The sequence below is a fragment of the Gouania willdenowi genome, chromosome 9 (genome assembly GCF_900634775.1).
Source record: "Gouania willdenowi chromosome 9, fGouWil2.1, whole genome shotgun sequence".
NCBI lineage: Eukaryota > Metazoa > Chordata > Actinopteri > Blenniiformes > Gobiesocidae > Gouania > Gouania willdenowi.
The window spans coordinates 13,731,065-13,754,760 of NC_041052.1; the positions used below are offsets into that span (position 1 = coordinate 13,731,065).

Genomic DNA, 23,696 nt, shown 5'->3' on the forward strand with positions numbered 1-23,696 from the left:
ATAAAAGTTTCATAATAGAGTGAAGTTCATGTTTCAAACTCAAATTCAGCCGACTGTAGAACGCTTTGCTTTGGGTTAAACCTCTTCTTTCATCATTTTACATTAGTGGAAACTAGGGCAAAATGTGTAAATAATGGCACTTCTATGATATGTATGGTTGTACAACATCTTGGGAGTAGGTCCACATTAAAGATATAAGGTATGTATGTCCTTGCACCAACAACAAAATGGTAGCATTTACATTTTTTCTTCTTTAATCAAAGCACACCAGAAATGAAGTGTAATTGGTAAGGCTAAATGCAGAAGGGAAACTATCTATGTGTTTTAACTTAGATAATATAACTTTGTTTCGAAGTAATAATGTTTATTATTTGTAAGGTCATTGAATAAATACGTATAAATACCAAAGCACAAATCACGTGGTGTCTCATATTCAGTTGTCATTGGTCAGTTCATAATAAATGTGTTCCGGCTCCTTTAAACCAAACCGTTACAGACGCGGAAGTTAGTTCCTTCATATAATCCAGTTTCTTCATTGTTTTTCCTCATTTTTAAAACAAAAACCACTATCTAATATTCATATGGTTTATTTAAAGATTTAACAAAATGTACAATGTTTTATGATTAATAGTAATGTAGCTAGAATGTGTTTGCAGAACTACGGTATATGCGGAGGGATCTATACGCAGTGAGTGGCCCCAAAATGGAGGCTGGTTTGAATCGGTGTTTTTACTTTATTTAATTGAAATTCGCTTTTATAATTTTTTTTAGCGCATCGTCGTAAGTTTTGGTACCAGTCGTAAAGGTGAGTGGTTCATATACTATTATTTATATCATTTTGAAATCTTTCTAAACGAATTTTCTACCTCTTTGCAAGATTTGTATCTTTCCCGTGGTTTACAGATTCACCAGGAAAACAGCGCGTTTCCGGGTTTAATGTCCAGTTTTGAAACTCGAGTAAATTTTTAAAACATTTTTTTTTCCAATGAAGTGTTGTTTGCTGACATAGTTTGACTTATTAAGGCGTGGACCTGTTGCAAGCTGTGTTGTGGTATATCTGTTGATCTTATGAGACGTGTAATTTATTAATTAATTAGAGAGTTTAAGGTGAAAGGCTTTTTTTCTATCACTGTGAATGTGCCACAGATACTAAAACTTGTATCACAGAAATATGCAGGCGGTGTCATTAATCAAAACTTTTTGAATTATTACTATTACAGGATATTTTACTTAGCTGTAAAAGAAAACCACTTTCAACAAGGAATGCCATTTAAAGTTAAAGTTCTCAAATGCAAGTAATCCAGTTAAAAACACACATTTTTAAGTTAAGTTAGTTTTATTATTTCTTTGGCAAAGTCGTGCTTCGTGCCAAATAAGATGTAATGATGGCCGGAATTTTAATATTTCTAGTGTAGAACAGGTGTCAGTATGAGCAGAATACCGGTAAATTGTTATTATTTGTTTGTTTTAGGGCTGGGCAATATGGACCAATATTTATATCTCTATATTTTTTATTCAAATAAAGTCAGACCAGAAAAAAACATTCTGGGGTAAAAAAATTTTTTTCATAAAACAGCTGCACTTTAGGCTTCTTTTTTTTTTTTTTTTTTTTTTTGGCTCTAAGGGACAGCACGTGTGAGTGAGTTCTGTAGTGTGGCTTGTTTAGGGGAAGGTCTGGGTTAGGATGCACTCAGAAATCCATCTAATTGTGCGTTTCATGTTCTGAGAAGTGGCAAAAGCAGCTTATAAATGAATATATATATAAAACGATATGATGATGTAATTTTCTATATCGGCAAAATGGAAATCTCGATATACAGTATCTTGAATCTCAATATATTGACCAATCCATCTCTAGTTTTGTTTTTTTTTTAGAAAGTGTCTATTTGTATGGTTGCCGCACGGACAACCCCCGGTGCTATTGTTACGGTTACCGAAGCACACGTACGTAGCGTTTTACGTTATAACCCAATATCACAACAATTTTTAGGGTTAGGGTAAGGTTTAGTCTTAGTCACGCAACCTAAACTGACCTATCACGTGATCTAAACTGTTCAAATAGGGGCACTGCTTACGGATAGAATGTCGGTATATTGATACGGCAATCGTACAGATAGCCACTGTCATTTTTTACAAATAAATAGGGGTGTTGGAAAAAAATTGATTCTGCGATATTACATTGCACGATTCTTGGATCGATTCTAAATGCATCCATATCATTTTTTTTTTTTTTTTTTTTTAAACCTTTTTTTAAACAGGAAAGTCTTTGCCACTGCAGGAGACATTGTAACTGCACAAAGAAGTGTACTGAAACCTGGACATGTTGACCAGCTTGTGTTTTTTCGATAAAATCTAAAAAGGAAGTACTAACTTTCTGCATTTATTTGTTTTTCTAGCCATATACCTCAGTTAAGTTGCACTAAAGCCATGTTGCACTAAAGTCAAAGTTGGTTTAAAAGCCACAGGCAGACTGTATGTTATTTTTTTTATTTTAAGTTGTTGGCACATGGCACGTTAAAGCCAATGTTTTTGAGTGTAAAATATATTTCATAATATTCTCATGAAGGTGTACAAATTTACAGATGAAATGTTTCTTAAGTCATATATATATCTATATAAATCGCAATAATTGCCTTATATTTTACAAATATACAAATCGTATCGCCAGATGCCAGGCAATACACACCCTATACATATCTTATTAGAACAAATAAATTATCTCTCTTTCTGAAATCTTTGTTAGAATGCACAGCACCCATTTGTTTGTCCATTTTAACTACATAACTAATTCCTTTCCCACATAAATATTGCTGGTTTGCCCCCTTTTCCTTCATTTTAATACTTTAAATTAAACATCAGATGTTAGTGCAAAAGCAGCAGCATTAGAGCAGATCTGGCACAGTTATCTTTTTTGTCCATTTTAATAGCTCACTCATTTTTAATGTTTCAAACCAACAAGACAGTATGTTCAATCGCTGTCTATAAGAAGGTTCCTCAATAAAAATTCTGTACTTTAGCCATCAGTAGTAATAAAGGTACTGCCTATCTGTTTCAATCTGCATGTGTTCTTTGATGTGATTTTTTTTTTTTTAATTATTATCTTCTGATCTTCTGACTGCAGATGAACTCTACTCTCCCTGAAGGTGATCAGCAGGAAAACATGCTGCCTTCTTCAGAAAAGGACTCCACTCCTGTTTTAGAGGAAAACACAGTCCCTGTGAATTTTTATGAGCTCACACCATGTCAGTTTGGCATTTCTGCACAAAGTTTTACCCCAGCGTCCTCAGCAAACCGCAAAGGTGAGTGAGTGACAACATTTTCATGTGTTTGCTGCTGCGCTCCTGCAACATCGTCCTCATTAGGAGGTTTGACCTTTTTAACACCAGAAGGGTTGAGAAAAGTAAAGCATGGAAATGGTGACATGGATTGCATGCAAACACGTACGATTGAGCATGAGAAAGGCAACAACACTGCATTAAAAAATAACACTAAATATATTAATTGTGCTCTCTGAATTGAATGTATGTCAACCTTAACATCTTCTTTGCAAAATGAATAATTAAAAAAAACCACTTGCACCATTGAAGCATATTTATTATTTAGCCAACAAACATCAAGTCAAAGGGGATTAAACAACTTGGCCAGGACATCGCCACATAATTTTTCATACATGTATTCACAACCTACTGTACTGATACATCTTTCCAATTCCATCCATCCATCCATCCATCTTCTCCCGCTTAGCCGTTTCCGGGTCGCGGGGGCAGCATCCTCAGTAGGGAGGCCCAGACTTCCCTCTCTCCGGCCACTTCCTCCAGGCCAGGCCACGTTCCCAGGCCAGCCGAGAGACATAGTCTCTCCAGCGTGTCCTGGGTCTTCCCCGGGGCCTCCTTCCGGAGGGACGTGCCCTGAACGCCTCACTAGGGAGGCGTTCAGGGGGCATCCTAATTAGGTGCCCGAGCCACCTCATCTGGCTCTTCTTGATGCGGAGGAGCAGCGACTCTACTTTGAGCCCCTCCCGAATGACTGAGCTTCTCACCCTATCTCCTTTCAATTCCCAAAAAATTAAAATGTTCAGACAGCTTTTTATTAAAAAAAAGAAAAGGAACGAAAGAACAAGCCCAGTTTTGTTGATATTGGTGAGATTTTAGTTTTTCGTATACCTGGCTGTTTGAAAAATAAATTAAAAAACTCCCTTTATTTAATTATTAGTGTCAAATACCATGGGCACTAATGTAAACCCATGGTCGATTTAGAGATTCCACTTAACCTAGTGGTTTCCAACCTTTTTTGGATCGTGACCCCATTTTTGGTGACCCCCAAAGACTTTTTTTTCTTTAATTATTTAGTTTTTGATCATGTTTGTTATAATGTGTAACAAAGACACAATAGCCATGATTAGCGCACAAAGTAAAAAGATGCGCTTAGATATTTCTATACGGTATTTTATTTATTTATGTATTTATTTTACTTTTTTTTCACTTTTTCTTTTTTTTCTTTAAACTGCTTTTCATTTGAACTGGATTTATATTTGAGAATATATATATATATTCTCAAATATAAATTGAATGTATGTCAACCTTAACATCTTCTTTTCAAAATGAGAATATATATATATTCTACATTAGAAAATATAAAATATGTTTTTAAATCAGTCATTTTTTTTTTAAATCAATTATTAGACAGTCATTTAAATTTCAGGTGACCCCAAGGTTGAAAAACACTGTCTTATTATGGTTTTAGGCTTTAGGAGAAATCTCCAGTAATCACAGATAACATACTGTATATCCAATAGCGATGAACATGCAAGGGCTGCACAATTAATCAAATTTTAATTGTGATCACGATTTTGGTTGCAACGATTAAATTAGTCTGATCGTTGGCAATATTTACGTTGAAGATACGGGCTCTGCACTTTGTAATAATGTATTTATTGCGTTAGCCTTTGGTACATTTTAAATTATTGGGTTGATTTTTTTTTTTTTAGTATAATTCTTATTTAAGGTTTCTTTCACACATGCCCCTTTGCTCCGCACCATGCTTCGCTTCCTCGGATACGCCGGTCTTTTTGTGATATGTGAAAGGTCACTGGAACTCTCGTGCAGAGCAAAGAAGCAAACTCTGTTCCTCTGAAAAATGTAGGTCTCGGTTCGGCTCAAGCGAAGCATGGTGCGGTCTTTAACCATGTGAGAAAACAAACAGGACCAAACACAGGACTTTACATTGAAGCGCAATTGTAATGGAGCAACTCCATCAGTGACAGCAGCAGCCGCTGTGCCGCTGCTGCTGCTGCGTGCCTACCGTCACGGTAACAGGCACAAGCATACACTCACAACCGAGTGCTCCAGCAGCAACACACACAAATATCCATCCATCAGTCCTTCCATCCATCCATCCATCCATTTTCAGAGTCGCTTTGTCAGCACACAAACAAACACGTCACATTCCCTCACTCCCTTCCATATTTCTCCCACATCATTCATTTATTTCACTCATCTCTGTTTTCCCAAACTGTTCACATGATCATTGATGGCTGCACATTTGACTGCTCTGTTTTATCTGCATATATATTCTCATATCTTCAAATATTACACATCCTTACCAGTAATTTGCCGGTGACATGATGGCTCTGAGCGCTGACAGGTGGAGACGGAGCGGAGTCATCTGTGTTTATGTAGAGCATTAACGCAGGTTGTGACATCTTGTGATTATGGGTTATTTTTAATCATTATTAACTAGTAAAGTCCCCGTCGGAAGTATGTATTCATATAGTGGGGGCTTAAGTAGAGTTGTCAATTATGGCCAAATGAGTGTGTGTTTGAAGGTTGGATGTACAAAGAGGTGTAAATACTCTGTACTCTGTAGCGTTATAAAGGGGTATATTTGTGAGTGCAAAGTAAAATAGCGTGTGCGATTTTTCTGGTTTAATTCTATAGGACATGTGCATGATAAATGTTTGTTTTTTTACTCATTTTTAGATTTATTTTGTTTGATGTATTTTTCTGTAATGCATGTTTTTTGGAGTCATTGTGTGTATTTTTCATCTTTCTGTTGTGTTTTTGTGCCTTTTTTATATAGTTATTGTTTTTTGTCACCTTTGTAGTGTGATTCTGCCCTCATTTTGTGTATTTTTCTATCTTTTTTGGTGTAGTTTTTTGCATTTCTGTTGTCATTTTGTGTATTTTTTGTATAAATATTTGCTTTTGTGTATTTTGATTCATTTTCGTATTTTTGTTGTGTAATAAACACAGATTACTTTCCTAACATGATAAATAATTGTGATTATAATCATGATTATAATATTGATCAAAATAATTGTGATTATCATTTTAGATATAATCGTGCAGCCATATGATGCTTGGTTGATTTAACATTCAAAAGCCTGACCTGAAAGATAGCAATGCTAACTTCAGCCCCACTCTGTAGCCTGTGCTCTAAAGCATTAATATCAAGTAGTGTTACAATCACTAGAATCAGAAATACTCTATTCATCCCAGCGGGAAATTGACTATGGCAGTGTTTTTCGTACTCCTGAATATTTGCTGGTATGACAACCACATTTCCCCATTGTGGAACCAATGAACTAGTATTTTATACTTTCTGCTTGTTGTAACTCGGGCTCCAGTTTTTGCGACAATAACAAAAAGCTGTGTTTATTTATACAACTCGAGAAAAGTAGTTTTATCTTTTTATGTCAGCTCCTATTCTGCTTTTCATGTCCACAGATAAATCTCGTCTAGCACAAATGAAAGCAAGGCGAAGGTCCAACATTGGAGGCCGTGGATCACCAGAGACAAACTCCCTCATCCGATTCATGGCACAGCAGAGAATGAAGAACTTGCCAAAGTCCCAAACTCCAGAGGTGAGACGTTTTCTGTGCAGAAAAACCTTCATGTTTGTGAGGTATCAAGTTGTGTTTTGATTCATAATTACTTAGATATTTGAGATTCAGAACAATAATGTGTTTCTATATGTCTTTGAATGACTCACTGATGAATGGTCACTGTCAAAGTCCTTTGGCAACATCCTCCATGCTATATATCTTTTTAGTGTTAGTCATTAAAGCTAAATATTTTTGGCAGAGTTCTAGCAGAGCTATTTTATCTGCAACACATTTCGAAAATGTTTACCTTGAAAGAAAAAAACAAAATATTGCCCACTGTAAAAAGAAGAGGAAAAAAAAAACATTTCACATTAACTTTTATTATGAAGACAGATGCTTCTCGTTTTGACTACAACAGTGCACACAGCAAGGCGTCTGGTATATAATTTTTTCACAGCATCAAGCTGCCTGTGTGACGCAGTGATCCAGCAAAGTCATTAAGTTTTAAACTAAAATGGAAACTCTGTGAATTCCTATTAGCTTAATAATACAGCCATGTGAACAGTAGTGAAGAGGAAGGGTGATGGAGCTGCTGCTGACAGTTCCATGTGAATGGAAAAGGGACCTTTGGTCAATAGCGTAAAATAAATACGATTATAAACAGGGGATTATAGAGGCACTGAACACCCCTGGCTTTCTGCTATTTGTAAATGATTAAAAGAATAAAGCAGCACAATATGAAAACCTCTCTGCCACACCTGCATATCAATGAACCTGCATTAGAAGCAGATTAGTCTACAACTAGCATCAATTTCATCCCTATTATCATTATTTTGTGTCTTTTTACAGTAAACTTTTATATACACTAACTGTGTTCTGTTGCTGTGTTAATTCACAGACTGAATAATAACACATTGCCTATTGCTCTATTAATCAGGTCACTGTCACATTAGGCCTGGGCAATATATCGAGTTTACCATTTCGGCAATATATAAAATTACAAAATTCGATTATATCGATATATATATCTTATTTTGTATTAAAATACTCGTTATAGGAGTTGACACCTTCACTACTTCTCAGAACAGCATGAAAAACACAGTTAGATGCATTACCGAGTGGGTCCTAACCCAGACTTACCCCTAAACGAGCCACACTACAGAACTCACTCACACGTGCTCTCCCTTATATGAGAAAAAGTCAAGTGACACATCTTGATCAGTGTTTTGTTATTAAATGTGCCTATTTGACTATTTTCATCAACAAATTTAAGCCAGAATGGTCTTTCTGGTAGGACTTTGAGTTAAAAATGTTGAGATATATATTGTGTATCGCCATTTATAGAAACAATATTGTGATATGAATTTTTGTTTTTATCGCCCAGCCCTATGTCAGTAGTGCACTAAGTTTAGAAATATAATCTCACTTTGAAAGCACTTACCCTGCGTTTTCTGAAAAAAGTCTGAGTCTGGTTGTTGTAAATCTTTTATTCATCTTTTCTTCTACTTTTTACCATTAGCAAAGGTTAACACTACATGTAGTGCAATCTTGTCCTGATCTAATATCACAGAAACCCCAACACACTTTGACTTTTAATAAACATAATCACGTTTTGTCTCAAACTAAGTATTGCTCACCTTCCTTAAACAAAAAGCTTGAAATAAATCCATATACTACAATTTTCAATTGCCAAATACAATAATAATAATAATAATAATACATTCAATTTAAAAGTGCCTTTCAGCTTTCCCACACTGTACAGAACAAGATAAAACAAACAAGATACAAGATAAAAACAAACTAAAGAGCACACCTGCAGTGCAACAATGCTTAATTGATGCTAAATTAATATCTGCATGACAATGTTGTCATGAACAAGAGCTTTCCAATTCATTTCCTTTTCTAATGCAAACAATTTGTCACCTTTTACGCTCTTTAAAGTGAACATTTTGTCTTTTTTGACATCCCGTCGTGTTTTGGAATGTTCTTCTAGACTTCACTCATGCATGCTAAAGCTGATTTGGCGTCAAAAGACACGGCACAGGGCACAGTATGAAAAGTTGTTTGTATTCTAAGCTGCTTTGCAGCCTGGTTATCTTGTCTCTGACGCAGAGGGAATGCTGCTGTCTGATCTTTTGAAAAATATTTTCACTTGTACTATTGTTTTAGAAATCTCGAACAATTGAGATTATGTTGTTGCTTCTAAAGTGTCCCTGAACACGCTTTGATTTGTACCCATAGGATGATGCCATATTTAGGAACCTGCCATTGTAGCACTTCCTATTTCAGAGGTTTTCTATGCCTGTGTTGCTGCGTTCATTTATGGCTAATAGTTGCTATAATCACCAGGAAATTAGCCTGTGATGGACTCTAGTGTTTATCTTTTTTCCCTTTTACGGTAACTGAAATTTTGTTAAATCTTCCTCTCTCATTATGTACTAAATTACCAACATTTCACAAGGTTAGTCACCTGTTTTAATGCTTCAATCTATTCAAATTATTTGTCACCATCAGTACGTACAGTATGTACGTGATTTACATAAACAATGTAGAAGTTACGTTTAAAGAGAAAAATGACTTTGCGTTATTTTAGGTCAGAATGAATTAAAGGTAAATGGATGTTTAAGCTTGTGTTTTTTTGACGATTAAATTTTTTTAATTTACATGAATTCTCAATCATTGAATATAAAAGTGAACTGTCATGCACTAACCATGCAGAGTCAATGTCCACTTTGAACTTTGAGGTGATTTGGGGTTGGTAAAGACATTCTGACACATGCTTTTTCCCCTTTTATTGAAACTATTTTGACCTTTTCCTCTCACCTGCTGGTTTGAATCCATCAGCCTGCAGAACAGAAATGCCCGCTGAGCGCTGTGAAAGCCTGCTCAGAAATGATCAGACACTCTGGAGGAGCTTTTTCCTGCAGGAAACAGCTCAGAAGTTTTTGACAGACTTCTCACATGACCTGCTTTTCAGTGGTTTTTCTTCTCTGTGTCTTTTGAGCTCAACTTGCAGGGTACAGAGGAAGAGGGCAACCTTCATCTTCAGAGCTTACCAGTGGCAAATTCTACATATTTAAAGTGGCACAAACTATTACACGTTAGATCTTCAATCTACTATTTGGCCATTTTAAAATATTTCTAGGGGTGTCCCGATCCGATATTGGGACGATATTAGCCTGAAAAAGAATATCGGATTCAAATGTCCGGATTTTATTATTATTGTTATTTTTTAATTTTATTCAATTGTGGAATACTGTAAATATTATTTTGAAGGTTAAAATCAGGGTTGGGCACCAAGAACCGGTTCCTAACGTCCGGTTCCAGAACTGTTATGAAGATGTTTGCATTTTTTTTATTCCTAAATGCCCGCACTAGTTGGGAATCGGAATCAGAATCGGTAAAATCCAAACGATGCCCAACCGTAGTTAAAATGTATGTAACCAATTGGTTAATAATAAATGGTTCAGTGTTTCCTCATACCTACTGTTGCTCACTATTGTTCTCTGTTTGAGTAACATCACTTGATCAAGCCTTTTCTAACATTCCACACTACAAAATAAAAATTTATTTATTTTTTTATCAAAAAAGAGAGAGAGAGATTAATAAAAAGGATGTATGATTCATGCTGATATCGGTATTCCACTTTCCCTTTGTTTGTATCACGAGTAGAGTCATTTTTAATTGCAAATTCTGGAAAGAACTCTTAATTTTTCACACAAATCAAAACAATTCCTCTAAATTAAGTGAATTGAATTGATATTAAAAACTAGGGCACAATAATGTTAAAGTTCTTTATGCTCCACCTAATATCTACGGCCCACTTGAAGTCAAGTATTTTGCCCCTCAACTAAAATGAGTTTGACAACCCTGATTTATTTCATAGTTATATGCCCATGTTGCCCTCTCTAGCAGGGTTCCTGCACATCCTTAAAACGCATTAAGATCAGTAATAATAAGCCCTTATTTGGCAATAAAAAGTTTTAAAAATGGTAACATGTGGACGGTTTGTAGGATTATTGGATTTAGATTTTTGTCGGACATTGTCTCAAAATAATAGGCAAAATGTATTCTTTAGATAATTTACCAAATGCGTTGCAGTAACATCACGAGATAACCAAAAAAAAACAGTGGTTTGGTTGTGGGCGTAGCTCTAGGAAGATGCATGATACATGCTACCTACCATATGGTAGCTAGCTACTAGCTGCATGCTCACCACCAAAGCTGAAGTTCAATTCACTTAAAATCCAACATACCTTACAACTGTACATGGCTGCTTTCTTATCAGGATAGTCCAGGACTCTCATGAATGGGTGGAGAATTGAAATGCTGATTTGGCTCATTTTTGCTTTTACAATGCACAGAAAAACCCAGGCAGTTTCAGAGCCACTTTTCTTTGATGTTGTAAATCAAATTGTAGTGTTTTGATTTTCAGCTGCTAAAAGCAGTAGAGAACAAGCAAGGAGAGGCGAGTCAGGGATTTTTTTGTATTCCCTTGTAACCAAATTGTGCCAAAAGTCATGTTATATGTTAAAATGAAAAAGTATTCTTAACTCTGTAATTTATATTGTGGGTGTTTTATTGTGAATTTGGCCTCAATTGAATTTCAATAATCATTAAAAAGTCTAACATTTAATTTGCCTTAAGTGGTAGAAAGCCTCCCTAGGCTGTAAAATCAATGGCTCCTGACATGGCTTTTTGTATTATTTAGTAAGTTTTAGAGATTTGTAGTTTCTTTAAAACACTCTTTTGAACACAACAACAAATGATTGTTTGGGGGTGGGGGAGGGGAATCCTGAAAAGATGCTATTTAAAGTTTGTGTCTAACTGAGCTCATCCACTGATGATGATAACACATTTCTGCTTGGTAAAAGATAAGCGGTCAGCACTAAAAACCTTAAGCCAATGACATGAGCGCACTTCGGAGCTCACAAGTGGCAAAAGTTCAAATAAGTCATTTGCTGTCAGCACTGGCATATTTGTATGTCAGTGCACGTGTAATGGTCTGTGGAGAAGAAACACAATATGCTGCGAAAGTGGTGGAAGAATATATTATGGGCCCTGGTCCCCAGTGAAAATTCTCACTTTTTACGTCTATGGAGGGTAAGTTTGAAACATGAAAGTGTTTTTTTCTTTCTTTTTGTGTGAGAGGAAAAGACTAAACGCTATCAAGGTTGTGACCTACTCTGACTTTTATGCTAGAGCGTACCTGGCAAAGCAAACCATCAAACCCCCGTGTGCGTGTGTGATGGATTTTTTGGCTCCTACTAAAATCACTTTTGTATTTCCAAAAGTCTTTAACCTGTCAAACTGCATCACTGAGCAGATTTTTTTTCTCCACCACCCAGCTCGTAAAGAGTAGCCCCTTCAGTCCCCGGGTCACCTCCTCTTTGAGGCAGAAGATGGCCTCCTTCCAGAGACTGATGGATGTGGAGGAGAGTGATGGCTGCGATGCCACGCCAGCACTGGACAGTAACACTGAGGGATGCATCAAGACAAGAGATTATCTGTCTGGTGAGGCCACAGGATGGATGGTTTTGTTTCTCCATGAGGATCTATAGCAGTCAGACATTCTTTATGATGTCTGGAGATGCTTTAAAAGCAGTGAATGAATGCACAGAAAAAGCCTGACTCAGATGTCTGCACCAAGATGATTTCTATCTGGTCTGCATCTTAGATCAGACACTTTTTCAACAGTTTGATGCCAAATTAAGATTTCCTCTCGTGCTGCGAATGATGCCCTTTTGCTGTTTCTTTACTTTTGTAATTCAGATGGAAACAGCTGTGATGCTGGGAAGGAGAATAGTCCACCGGCAACACCCACCAACAGCAAGAGGAGGCGTCGGGGCCTCCTCGAAAGCTGCAATCAGGAGATTAGAGAGACTCCTGCTCCTATCCAACACTCCAGTTTGAAGAAGCAGAAGGTACTCGTTCCATCTGTTCCTCACTTGAATGTTGTAAATAATTTAACTAAAAGGTTTTTCTGTCTCTGTACTTTCTGCTGAATCTGCTGGTATTTTCATCTTGTGTGTGTTTGTGTGTGTAATATCTCAGCGCAGAATGTTTTTTTTTTTGTTTTCTTTGCATATAAATTTAAACACTTGAATCGGCAAAAAGCTGCCATTAGTTTATTTTTATTTGCTATTTGAATGCTTTAGACCAGAGTTGGGCAACTTCTATTAGAGCGGGCCCACAAAAATGTGATTGTCTGATCTGAGGGCCACATTATGAACATTCATGTCAGCATTTAGAATAATGACCAATCTTAGCATTAATACAGGAAGGAACATAGGGTAATTGTCTTTGTGTATTTTTTTGTTTTGTTTTGTTTTTTATAGACATTTCTTGAGTTTTTGATTTTTTTTTTTTTTTTTTTTTTGTTGCCTTTCTGTGTGTTTTTGTTATATTTTTATGTCACTGTTGTCATTATGTGTATTCTGTCATTTCTCATTGGCATTTTGTTGGTCTTTGAAATCCTTTTGTATATGTTGTTTTTTGTAGTCATTTTGTGTTCAAGTGGTTTTTTAAAGTGTCTTTGTTATCATTTTGTGTTCTTTTGTTGACATTGTTTGCTGTTGTTTTTTGTGTTTCTGGAGTTTTGTGTGTCATTTTGGGCTTCATATAACTTCCAACCTCATGAATTACAGTTTTGTTTTGGGGGCTGCACAAAATTAGACCAAGGGCTGCATGTGATCTCCGGGCCGCCAACTGCCTGCCTATGTCTGCTTTAGACTATAAACTTTAACTAGCATCTTCTCTTTTTGTAGAATAAAATGTAAAGTTTTGCATGTTTCTACTTTTTCTTCTTTTTTTTTAAAATTTACTACAGATGTTTGTTTTTCCCCACAATCGCAAACACTAGTCTCAATTCCTTTGTCTGTGTGCAGGTGAGTGAGGATCCAGTGAAGCATGGCATGATAGAAGGACCTCAGTCATCTAGTGAGACTGTGGAACCGCTTGAAGTTAACATCAGTGCCTTTTCACTCCCAAAGAAACTTCAGGTGAGTTCTGCTGCTTTGAACTACAGCAGTAGGGGCCGCAGCAGCAAAGTAAGCAATATAACAATAAAGCTTACAGGGCCCACAGTTTCATGCAGCAGATTGGTATTCAAACATCTCACTTTTTTTTTATTACACCTTCAGATGTTTTTGTATATTTGTGATTTAATAAAGTGCTACAATAATGGATTAGAATTATGACTTCATTTCTGAAATAATAGCATTTCTGTTCTTGCCATCATTCCCTGATTTGTTCTATCAAAATCACATATACTTTGTTTATCCCAGGGGCAAATTGCTTTTTTTTTTTTTTTTTACAGATGCTTCAGAATATGGAATGAAAAGAACAAACACTAAAACATAAAAAAGTATGAGAAATAAAGAAAACCTAAAATATTGTTAATTAAATAGGGATCAAACACAATTGCACACCTCCATGAAAAAAATAATAAAATATTATAAATGTACAGACATGCAAATATAATACAGATAAATACAAGTGCAGGATGTCCAGATGCGTAGGCGGTGGGCGGAATCGCCTACTACTCTTTCTGACCACCTGCTACAAGTTCATAAAATATGGTTTTTCTATTAGCTCTGTCTGCTAGCGCGTAGCATCTCTTCTTCACTGCGCAGAATAGCTGCATCCCAACCGAACACTGGGTTACCGGCGCCCTCTGCTGGTCAAAAAAAATATCTGGCTGCTGCAACTGACGGTAAACAATCATTCTCTCTAAACTTTTCCCCAATAATATAATAAATCTTAACATTCACAACATTACTGACTTCAACTAAATTAAATAAACATTATCTTTAAGAAAGATTCAACAAAGAAAAGAGTCACTGTTAAGAATAATTCACAGACCAAATTTGAAAAAAGTAGATTTTGAAGGGGTTTTTCATTCTTCTCTCTGGAATTGAATATGTGTTTTGTAAGGGTATATGTAAGATATATTATGAATATTAATGTGAAATATTACAACTACAAATATTACCAAAACCAACTACAAGCAAACTACACAAAAATTATTTTAATCATACCAATATGTTTCAGTGCCAGACAGCATTTTACAGAGGACTACAAGTGGCCAAGTGCCCATACTACTGGTATACTATACTGGTTCATTTTTAACTGGAAAGAGGTAAACTAATAATGATGCTCAATTCTTTGTCATCATTATCATGGATACCAGATTTGAAATTGTAAATGCATCATGCAAACAAAAACTAGGTGAGAAAATACATCATGCTAAGAAAAGTGCTACAAAATAGACACAATTACACGAATATAATGCATCAGAAGCCACCATATGGCATCATTTTTGCTAAATTTTCCAGGAGGTGTGCATGCCCCCCGACCACCCGAGGTGCATCATCAGCGCACAGTGGCGGCAACTCGCCGCAAGTTTTAGCATTCTACTTTTTTTTCTTTTTTTTAAGTCTACCATTTTTTTCCTGGACATATCTGAGTGAGCTGTCTACCAACTACACTGTAAAATCAAGAAGCTGTTGTGCTTCTTTTAATTCCTAGATAAGTTTAATATTATATACAGTATAGTATATATTTTTATTTTGTCAGTTTGTGGTGGTTCCTCTTGTTTTACAAGAGAACGATAAGAACATGTTCCAGCTGAAAGTCTGGGTAAAAGATGCGATTAATAGTTAATGTCTTTATTGTGCATGTCTATGGAATAAAATAAAAAGGTAGTGTATATTCTCTAATCACAGGATGATGCTTGTGAACTCCAAAACCAGAGCCATCCTCACAATGATCTTCTCCCAAGTTCCTCTCTCCCATCACTGCTAGAAATGGAATCCAAAGGTAAACACACATACACGCACTTTTTGATGACCTTGAACAACCTTCAGTATTTTACCCCATAAGTGATCCTTCAACTAAACAACAGCATGTATTTTTAACATTAATTAGAATAGTAATGTTTTAAACAGTGGTTATATAACACAGAAAGCTATTATCCTTTACCAGAAGTCAACAAATGCATGTTCTGTCGAGGTAGAGCAGATTGTCTAATAACCAGTTTAAGGGAATCTCATTCAATACCAGATAAGGTTCTTCTCACAGAAGTTTCACTGGCAAAAAACTAAGTGTGACTGATTAGAAAAATATTTTTCTATTATAAAGCAATCCAAGTAATTTCCTTTAATGTTGTCCAACTTTGCTGTATCCTAATTCCCTCACTTTAGGATGTACAGATCAATCCTAACAACTCGTAAATGCTTCTATGGTTTAGAGAAGAGAACTACGTCTGCAGTTTTTACAAACACACTTACCAACAGACCGGAAGATAGGAGCCACTTAGGGCAATCACATTAATACTGCGGTAAAGGCTGTTATCTGAAGACGATTCACTAATGTTTACATTGAAGTGTCAAAAAAAACAATATTTTGAAACCGAAGCAGACATCCTTCTTGGACAGCCAGAGCAGGAATGTTGCAGCAGCATAATGTAGTTCATTATTGCACGTGTGGATAGTTTTGCTGGGTTTGTTGTTTCATGTTTTGTTGCACACACATTGGTTTGCCGGTGTGTTGTAATTGTCACGCTGCATAAGATTTTGCAGTAACACTTTACTTGAAGTTTTATACATAAAGGCTGACATTATGTTGTCATTATTATGACATCACACCCGTTATTAGCATAAAAAAGGCTGTCATTAAGTGTCGTTCGTTACCCTAACCCCACTAGATTCCTCCATCTAACCCAAAAAATGCCAACATAGCATAGATAGGACTTGTATTAAGTTAATAAAACTGAATTTCATAATACCTGTAATCTTTCCCTCCGTAACTTTTAACAATTACTGGAATTGTCCCGATCCAACTTTTTCATTTTTGATACGATACCAACCTTGCATTAAGCTGTAATCGTGCCAAAAAATTAGACCCGGCCCGACAAAATACGGCCTGAACCCAAATGAAATCGATCTCTCTTTAAGCCAAACCCGTTAAAGCCCGACACTATTCTTATCCTTGCAAGCATATGTAGAATGATCTAAGGTGAGTTTCTTTAATAACTCTGCTTTTTTTATTAGACACTCGTTCTGCATCTATAAACATGACAAACACCTTCAAGTGCCGCTACACGCTACATATCTGTTTACTTTTACTGTAAAGCATGTGGTAACACTCCTGTAACACGCACACACAGCTCAGCAACCTACTCTCTACATATCAAGTCCGGGCAAGATTTACAGTTCGAAACTTGGGTATTGGTTGATACCGATATCAATCTGATCCAATATCAGCACAAATCTTACATACTTTTATCACCTTTTTTTGTAGTGTGGAATGTTAGAAAAGACTAGAAAAACTGACGCATTCATTATTATTAACCAATAAGTTACATAATTTTTTACCTTATGACATAAGAATGTTCTACAATTGATTGAAATACATAAAACAAATATAAATTAGAAGACCCTGAAAGAAGTGTTGGACCGGAGTCTGGAATGGACTACTTGTCTACTACTTGGCCTCGGCTGCTGAGCATTCAGGGTTTTGCTGCTGTATTGCAGAGGACGAGTCCAGCAGGACACCTACGATCAAGAAGAAGAAGGTGTGCTTTGGAGGCCCCCTCTCTCCTGAGCTCTTTGATAAGAACCTCCCCCCCAGCACCCCGTTACACAAAGGAGCCACACCTGCACGGGCACAAACACCCGGCGGGAGCTTCCAGCTGCGCCCGGTGCTGAAGACACCGCAGAGGAATGAATCAAAGGCGCCTGATTCTGTGCTAGAGTTTAGTTTCTCTGATGAATTCAGCGCCTCACCTACTCTGGTCTTTCATTGCCGTCGCAAAGAACAATCTGAGGTAAGACAAGGTGCAAATTGTTTGTTTTTACACTGATGATTGAGTTTATAATGCGACTCTTATTAGCGGGGTTCAAGTCGGTGTCCTACCATGATGCTATTTCACTAAGCTCACTTCATTACTCAGGTTTCTATATTATTTGGCTGTTCTCAATATCAAATAACTGTTTTGTTTTGTTTATTCTAGATCGTTTTCCCTTCTTTGGAAGCGATGGACTCTGCTGAGACCAATGACAAAGGTTAATGTTTGTTCTTTATTGCATTTATTTCACTGTGAGAATAAGCTGTCTTGACTTTGTTGGAAGGCAGCACGGCTGTGTGTAACGGCTCTTTTCAAACATGTATTTTTAGATTATCTGTTGGATGCACAGCCATTGAATCTAAACACGGCTTTCTTCATGGATTCTCCCTCTCAAACTGCAACCGGTAAACTGCTGTCGCACTTCTCCTGTTTAACTCATGCTTTCCATCTTAACCTTTAAATATCAGATTGTAAAATAAAAAAACTATAGAATATTTCTGTTCAGATGATAAAGATAGAGTTACCTAGAGTCATGTAGAATACTTGAATGCTCTATGACAGAATCTTAATCATTTTTAGGGCTTGCTTCCCACTTTGCTTGTGATTTCAGCTGAAGATGTTCCTTCAGGCCTGGATGTGTCTGCATTTTTGCCCGAACAAGATCCACAGCCTGAAAATGGCGTCAAAAGACCAGCTCAATCTCGATTTGGCAACAGAAGGAAAAAGGTCCCCCTTAATGTTTGTTTTTTTTATTTATTTATTTTTTTTTTTTTTCAACCACTACATATTTTGTGTTTTACAGGAAAACCCAAAGGAGGAATTCACCAGTAAAGCTCCAACTTGCTCCAGCAGCCGAAAGAGGAAGGTAGGCTTTCCCCACAAACACACTGTATCTCTCACTTGTGATTGTAATGGTTTTAGAATAAGTAACAGGGTCATAGCATATTCCTAATCTGTCCACTAAATCTGAACCCAATCGCTTGAATGTCTTTTCATTAAATGCAGTTGTAGATGGTGTTTTGCTGAGAGAGACGGTTTATATAATGTGTCTCTTCCCACAGCAGCCAGATCAGAGCGAACCTGTGAAGAGGTCGACACGGTCCTCTGCCAGGTCCGCCTCCCGAAAGATAAAGGTGAGTTGGCCAAGTCGGCTCATTTAGTTTCTCTTTACTTGGTGTCAGGCTGCGCTCTGTAGACACAGCTGCTGGAGCACGAGAAACAAGCACCAAAGACACGTTTGTCTTGCATTTACTTTGGGCACCAGTGATGCGTGGTTTCATATCAACCATGCACTTTACATAACATTTTCCAGTCTTGAGAAGTCATGGAATAATTTAACTGTTTTGGAAATATAGTTGATTTTATTTTAATGTTTCAAATCCAACCTTCGCTATTACTATTGGACATTATGCAGGTCCCTTAACCCTAACACATTGTTTTTAATAAATTGTAGATTGTAATCTTATAATTAAACATGGTAACCCTTAGTTAGTTGTTTCCTAATGTTGCATTCAATAGCTGATGTATCTTCTTTTAAAAAAAATATTCCAAAATAAGTGTCAAAGGCAATTGCGCTATTGTACGATGCTGTATGATAGATAAGTGATGGACACAACCTGCACTGTTACACTAGTACATTGGAAAAGCCCACTCATTTTTGCACTTCAAAACTAAGTGATGTAAATTTGGCAAAATATGTAGGAAAAGTTTTGAAAAATTTGTTGTGAAAAAAGTGTGGGAACCATGTTCTTTAAAGAGGCCATATGTAGAACTTGCAAACAATTTCTGCCACCACCAACAGGCAATACGCCTTTGAGGCATCGAGTCTGCCTGAAATTAAGAAGAAGAATCCTCCACTCTCAAGCTCTCAAGGCGTCAACGAGACGAATACAAGTGTATAGTTATTTCAGAAGACGCCATCTTTGAGTATTTAATCTCCAAGTGAACCAGTAAGTAACCCTGCTCCCAACAGAGGCTGAGAAAAATGAGTTCACGCCTGAGATGGCCTAGTTCAGGGACAGCTGTAACTAGGCCTTTACTCACCCAACGGGTGGAAATAAGGTACTACAGGTTAGGTTGGCCGGGCCGGTAATATTTATTATTGTATATAAAACTATGTAATCTAAAAAAAAAATCACATGTGGCATGACAGCTAAGGACATGGTTCTTGACACTAAAATTTTGATCTTAGGTATTTCAGACATATTTAAAAGTTGAAAATGTACAATATATCTACATATGGCCCCTTTAATTAGTAACACTGTCAACATAAGGACTATAAAGTTACTGATAAATAAGAAAAGGTAAACTACATGCAAACTCTCTTTCTGGAATACAATGCAAAAAATATATGTTTCAAAAAAGTTGTCAAATGGCTTGTTGCATGTGGGTTCAATCATTGCCAACGCTTTGATAGGTGACCTCTACAGTTCGACGGTGGAACAAGGATGTGGACCGCTCGCTGTACGGCTCACGTGAATACGCCTCCAAGATGCCCAGCCTGAGTCCAATCACGGAGAAGCTTTTTGTAACCTGCCCGTCTCCAGCAGCCCTGCAGTCACCCAATGTGGACTCAACAGGTACAAAATACAGGCAGGATCTGCCCATTGTTCCTTATCAGCAGTATTCACAAGAATTATCGTTTTCTAACCAGAGCAACAACAAATGTGGTTTCATATCATAATGTTGTCCTTCATTATCACAGTTGACACACATCAGGAGTCGCCTGCTGCCATCGTTCTCTCACCATCAGGTGACCTGGCTGTGACAGCTTCAGTGGAAGATGTGTCCAAAAATGCTGTCGTTTCCATTGAATCGTGTCCAACCAGGGCTTTAGAGGAAGGCAGCAGAATGTCTGGGTCAAAGGTCGCAGAGCTGAAAACAAAGTTCAGTGATGTTGACAGTGGCCTGGCCGACACAGGTGAGACAGAGGACATCAGTGAAGGTCAAACCCCTGCAGTTTCAGAGGGCAGCCCTTCACATCCGGGCTGTGACATCAGTCTGCATTTACACATGTCAGACTGCTCTCCATCAGAGCCGATGCAAAGGACGGCCATGCAACGCAGAAAGCGGTCTGGAGAACTTCCCGTTCTGCTGGAGCGTCAGAATCCCAGTGAAACAGGAAACCCACACGTGGAGCCAGCTGAGTGCCCGTCTGAAAACATCAATTCCAGCTGTGCTGCCCTGGAGGAGGCCAGTGTGGCCCATGTGGCCCCCTGGCACGCTGACTTTAACATTGAGGACGTGTTCAAGCCCATCCCTTCACGCGGGCAGCGCTCGGTGCGCCGCAGCTTGAGGAACCGGAGCGAAGCGCAGCACAGCAGCAGCGCAGGACTCGCCTGGATGCCTCGGACCTCCCCCGATAACAGCAAAGAGACACGCAGAAGGACCCGGGGTCGCCGACTCAGCACTGCCTTACCTGAGCACGTCTCTCCATGAGAACAGACCCGCCTCCTGATGCACTAGTTCATCCAAACACTGATGAACTGAAACATCAACACCGTATCTCCATGGAGTAACATTGGATTCTGATTGAAAAAGAAACATTGAACTCAGAATCATCTCTGCTGACCACCCACTGATCCCTATTGCCAGCGCTAAGCTGATAATCACAGTCACTGGATCGGCTTGTTCCAAGTCAATACCATCTATGTGGAGAGATCAAGATGTCTGTCGCTATATTTTAGCAGAGGCTGAGCTTGGAAAGTGATGAATGTGACTGCTCTTTTTTGTTCATCTGAAAGAGTATTTTTGATTTTTAAATGAGTAGAAAGACTGGATTGTAAATATGTTTTGTTTGCTACATTTTTGTGATTAAAATGTTCTTTCCCTTTAAGGACAACTCATTTGGCCTCACTGTCACTCATTTTATCATCCATGAACTGTTCAAACTACTTCCTGTTTGATTGCGATTCTCCAGCTGTGATCTTCTGAGGTTAGGTTCAAATACAGCTGCAGCAGTTCCAGGAACCACTTCATCAAAACTAAATCATATTCCCCAAGTCTGCATTTTGAACAACAATCAATTCATGCAAGTAAATTGATCTGTAACCACAGAAAACCAAATTTTGATGATTTAAATCAAATGTTCCACACAGGCTTCGTCCAAATTGAGTTTGGAATTGGGTCCACGTCAGAAAATTGGCTTCTTGAGGCTAATGCATGACTGTAATCTGTCCATCACTGGGTAATTGACTCTCTCCTTTTACATCAAGTTACTGTCACTTGGCTGAAGGACACAACATTTTCTGACTCATCAATGAGTTCTGAGGTCTCTGTGACTCCTCGTTGACAGATGGACCAAACACAGGCAGCACAGCTTTATTGATGCTGTGGGACCACACTGCTCTCTGGTGGTTTCTTTAAGGTATTACATGTAGCTTCATATATATGAACAGCAGGCTGGCAAAACCTGAAGGCTACAGTTCTGCAAGCTTTAGTTTTTGTGCGTGTCGGCATGTGGAAACAGATGAAGAAAGGCTGGATGGTCAAACACTCTGAAACAATTGAAATCCAAGCATCTTCCTGTATGTCTCTGCTTTATAGACCAATCTTTCTTATTACAGTGTTGATCAACAACTGTCTTTATTCTTCCATCTGCATCTTTCCCCATTGTTTGAAAACGTAATTGTTTTTTGTAAATCTTATTTATATTGTTTTCCTACTCGAGAATAATTTTAATTTCTGCTGGGATTTTTTATGGAATGATGAGTCCCATATAAACATGGTTGCACTGTTTTTGCTGAGAAGTGAAGAACTGGGAGCCGATTTAGCTCTGCGTTAGTTCTTAACCAACTGTTTCACTTTGTTCAGAACATTCTATATAGTGGTTTTCTGGGACCCAACATCACCCTTAACAAGTAGTAGGGGTGGGCCATACACTGAGTTCACGATACGATATTTATTACAATATAGGAAAAATAACGTGTATGAAAAAAAAATCTAGTCTAACTTTTAACAATCTTGTGTATCGTAGATAGTCTTGATAATATTTTTCTTAATCTGACTCCCATTCGCGATACCACTCATACCCTTGATTAAACATCGTGTGACATTTTAATATTGCAATATCTTGTCACACTATGCATCATCCCACCTTAAATAATAAGCTGTGAATCAAAGTCGAGGGAATCAAACAAAGGATTTGATTTGATTGTTGTAGTTGGGTGTAGAAATGTAACAAATCACTTTTTCTTTTTTTAAATGTACCTAAGTACAAGAAAAATTACTGATTTAGAAATATACTCAAAAGCCATAAAAGCAACTCAGTTACAGTAACATGAGTACTTGTTACATTGTTCGGAGGTATTGAAAAAACAAAATTTAAATTGTTTAACTGTGATGAATTGGGTGTGACTGGTTATCTGTCCAAGCCAGAGAGGGATCATTCTTGCAAGTGAACATATTTTATATCAGACATTTTAGATGTGGGCCAGTATAATCCAATACTTCTTTTTTGTGTGTGCTCATATCGAGCCGATATCAATATTTATTCTAAACCAACTCTGCATGGATACATTCTCCACAAAGCGTGCCTGGGAAATGGCGTTCATTGATGGGATGATTCACCTGAACCTCCGATGACCACCTGACGATGAGCTGACAATCAGGTACTGTAAGTTAGTCAAAACTCGTGTTACTCCAGAACAAGCTGAAAAATACTAGATCCACTGTTAAAGCTGGGGTATGTAAGTTGTTTTTTTTTGGTCAAAAATGCGTAATCATCTTATATTGTATTGCATATTGTAATCCAAAGTGTTCTGAGTGGACAGTGAATCTCTGCTCCTTCTCCTGGCTCTGTAAATGAGCTTTAGAAATACAGGAGCGTGATGCTGGACTTCAGCCAATCAGAGATCTTTCTACAACAGGGCCATCCCATGAGCTGTTTTAAGCATTACTATTGGCTGCTCGAGTTGCTCGTCAAAAGTCTATGTAGAGGAGGGACAGTCCCATGGCCTTATATTCCAGCAGAAGTCTCGAAGAGGCTTTTGGCACAGCGGTTACACGACAAGGCAAGAGGAAAAA

At 37.5% G+C, this 23,696-nt stretch overlaps 1 protein-coding gene across 3 annotated transcripts; it reads left to right on the forward strand.

Moving 5' to 3' along the window:
- The first annotated feature begins 658 nt into the window (after positions 1-658).
- On the forward strand, positions 659-21,517 carry cdca2 (cell division cycle associated 2). Of its 3 annotated transcripts, none has more exons than XM_028457485.1 (15): positions 659-805; positions 3,122-3,299; positions 6,726-6,862; positions 12,172-12,337; positions 12,596-12,747; positions 13,711-13,824; positions 15,550-15,643; positions 17,359-17,651; positions 17,838-17,889; positions 18,002-18,076; positions 18,283-18,398; positions 18,475-18,537; positions 18,734-18,805; positions 20,089-20,251; positions 20,377-21,517. In XM_028457485.1, exons 2-15 carry the CDS (start codon positions 3,122-3,124, stop codon positions 21,108-21,110), a joined length of 2,409 nt encoding a protein of 802 aa, XP_028313286.1. In that variant the 5' UTR covers positions 659-805; the 3' UTR covers positions 21,111-21,517. The 3 variants fall into 3 exon arrangements, with proteins under 3 accessions (XP_028313286.1, XP_028313288.1, XP_028313289.1); XM_028457487.1 differs by having other exon boundaries at positions 18,737-18,805; XM_028457488.1 differs by lacking the exons at positions 659-805; positions 3,122-3,299; positions 6,726-6,862 and adding an exon at positions 11,787-11,926.
- The last annotated feature ends 2,179 nt before the right edge of the window (positions 21,518-23,696 follow it).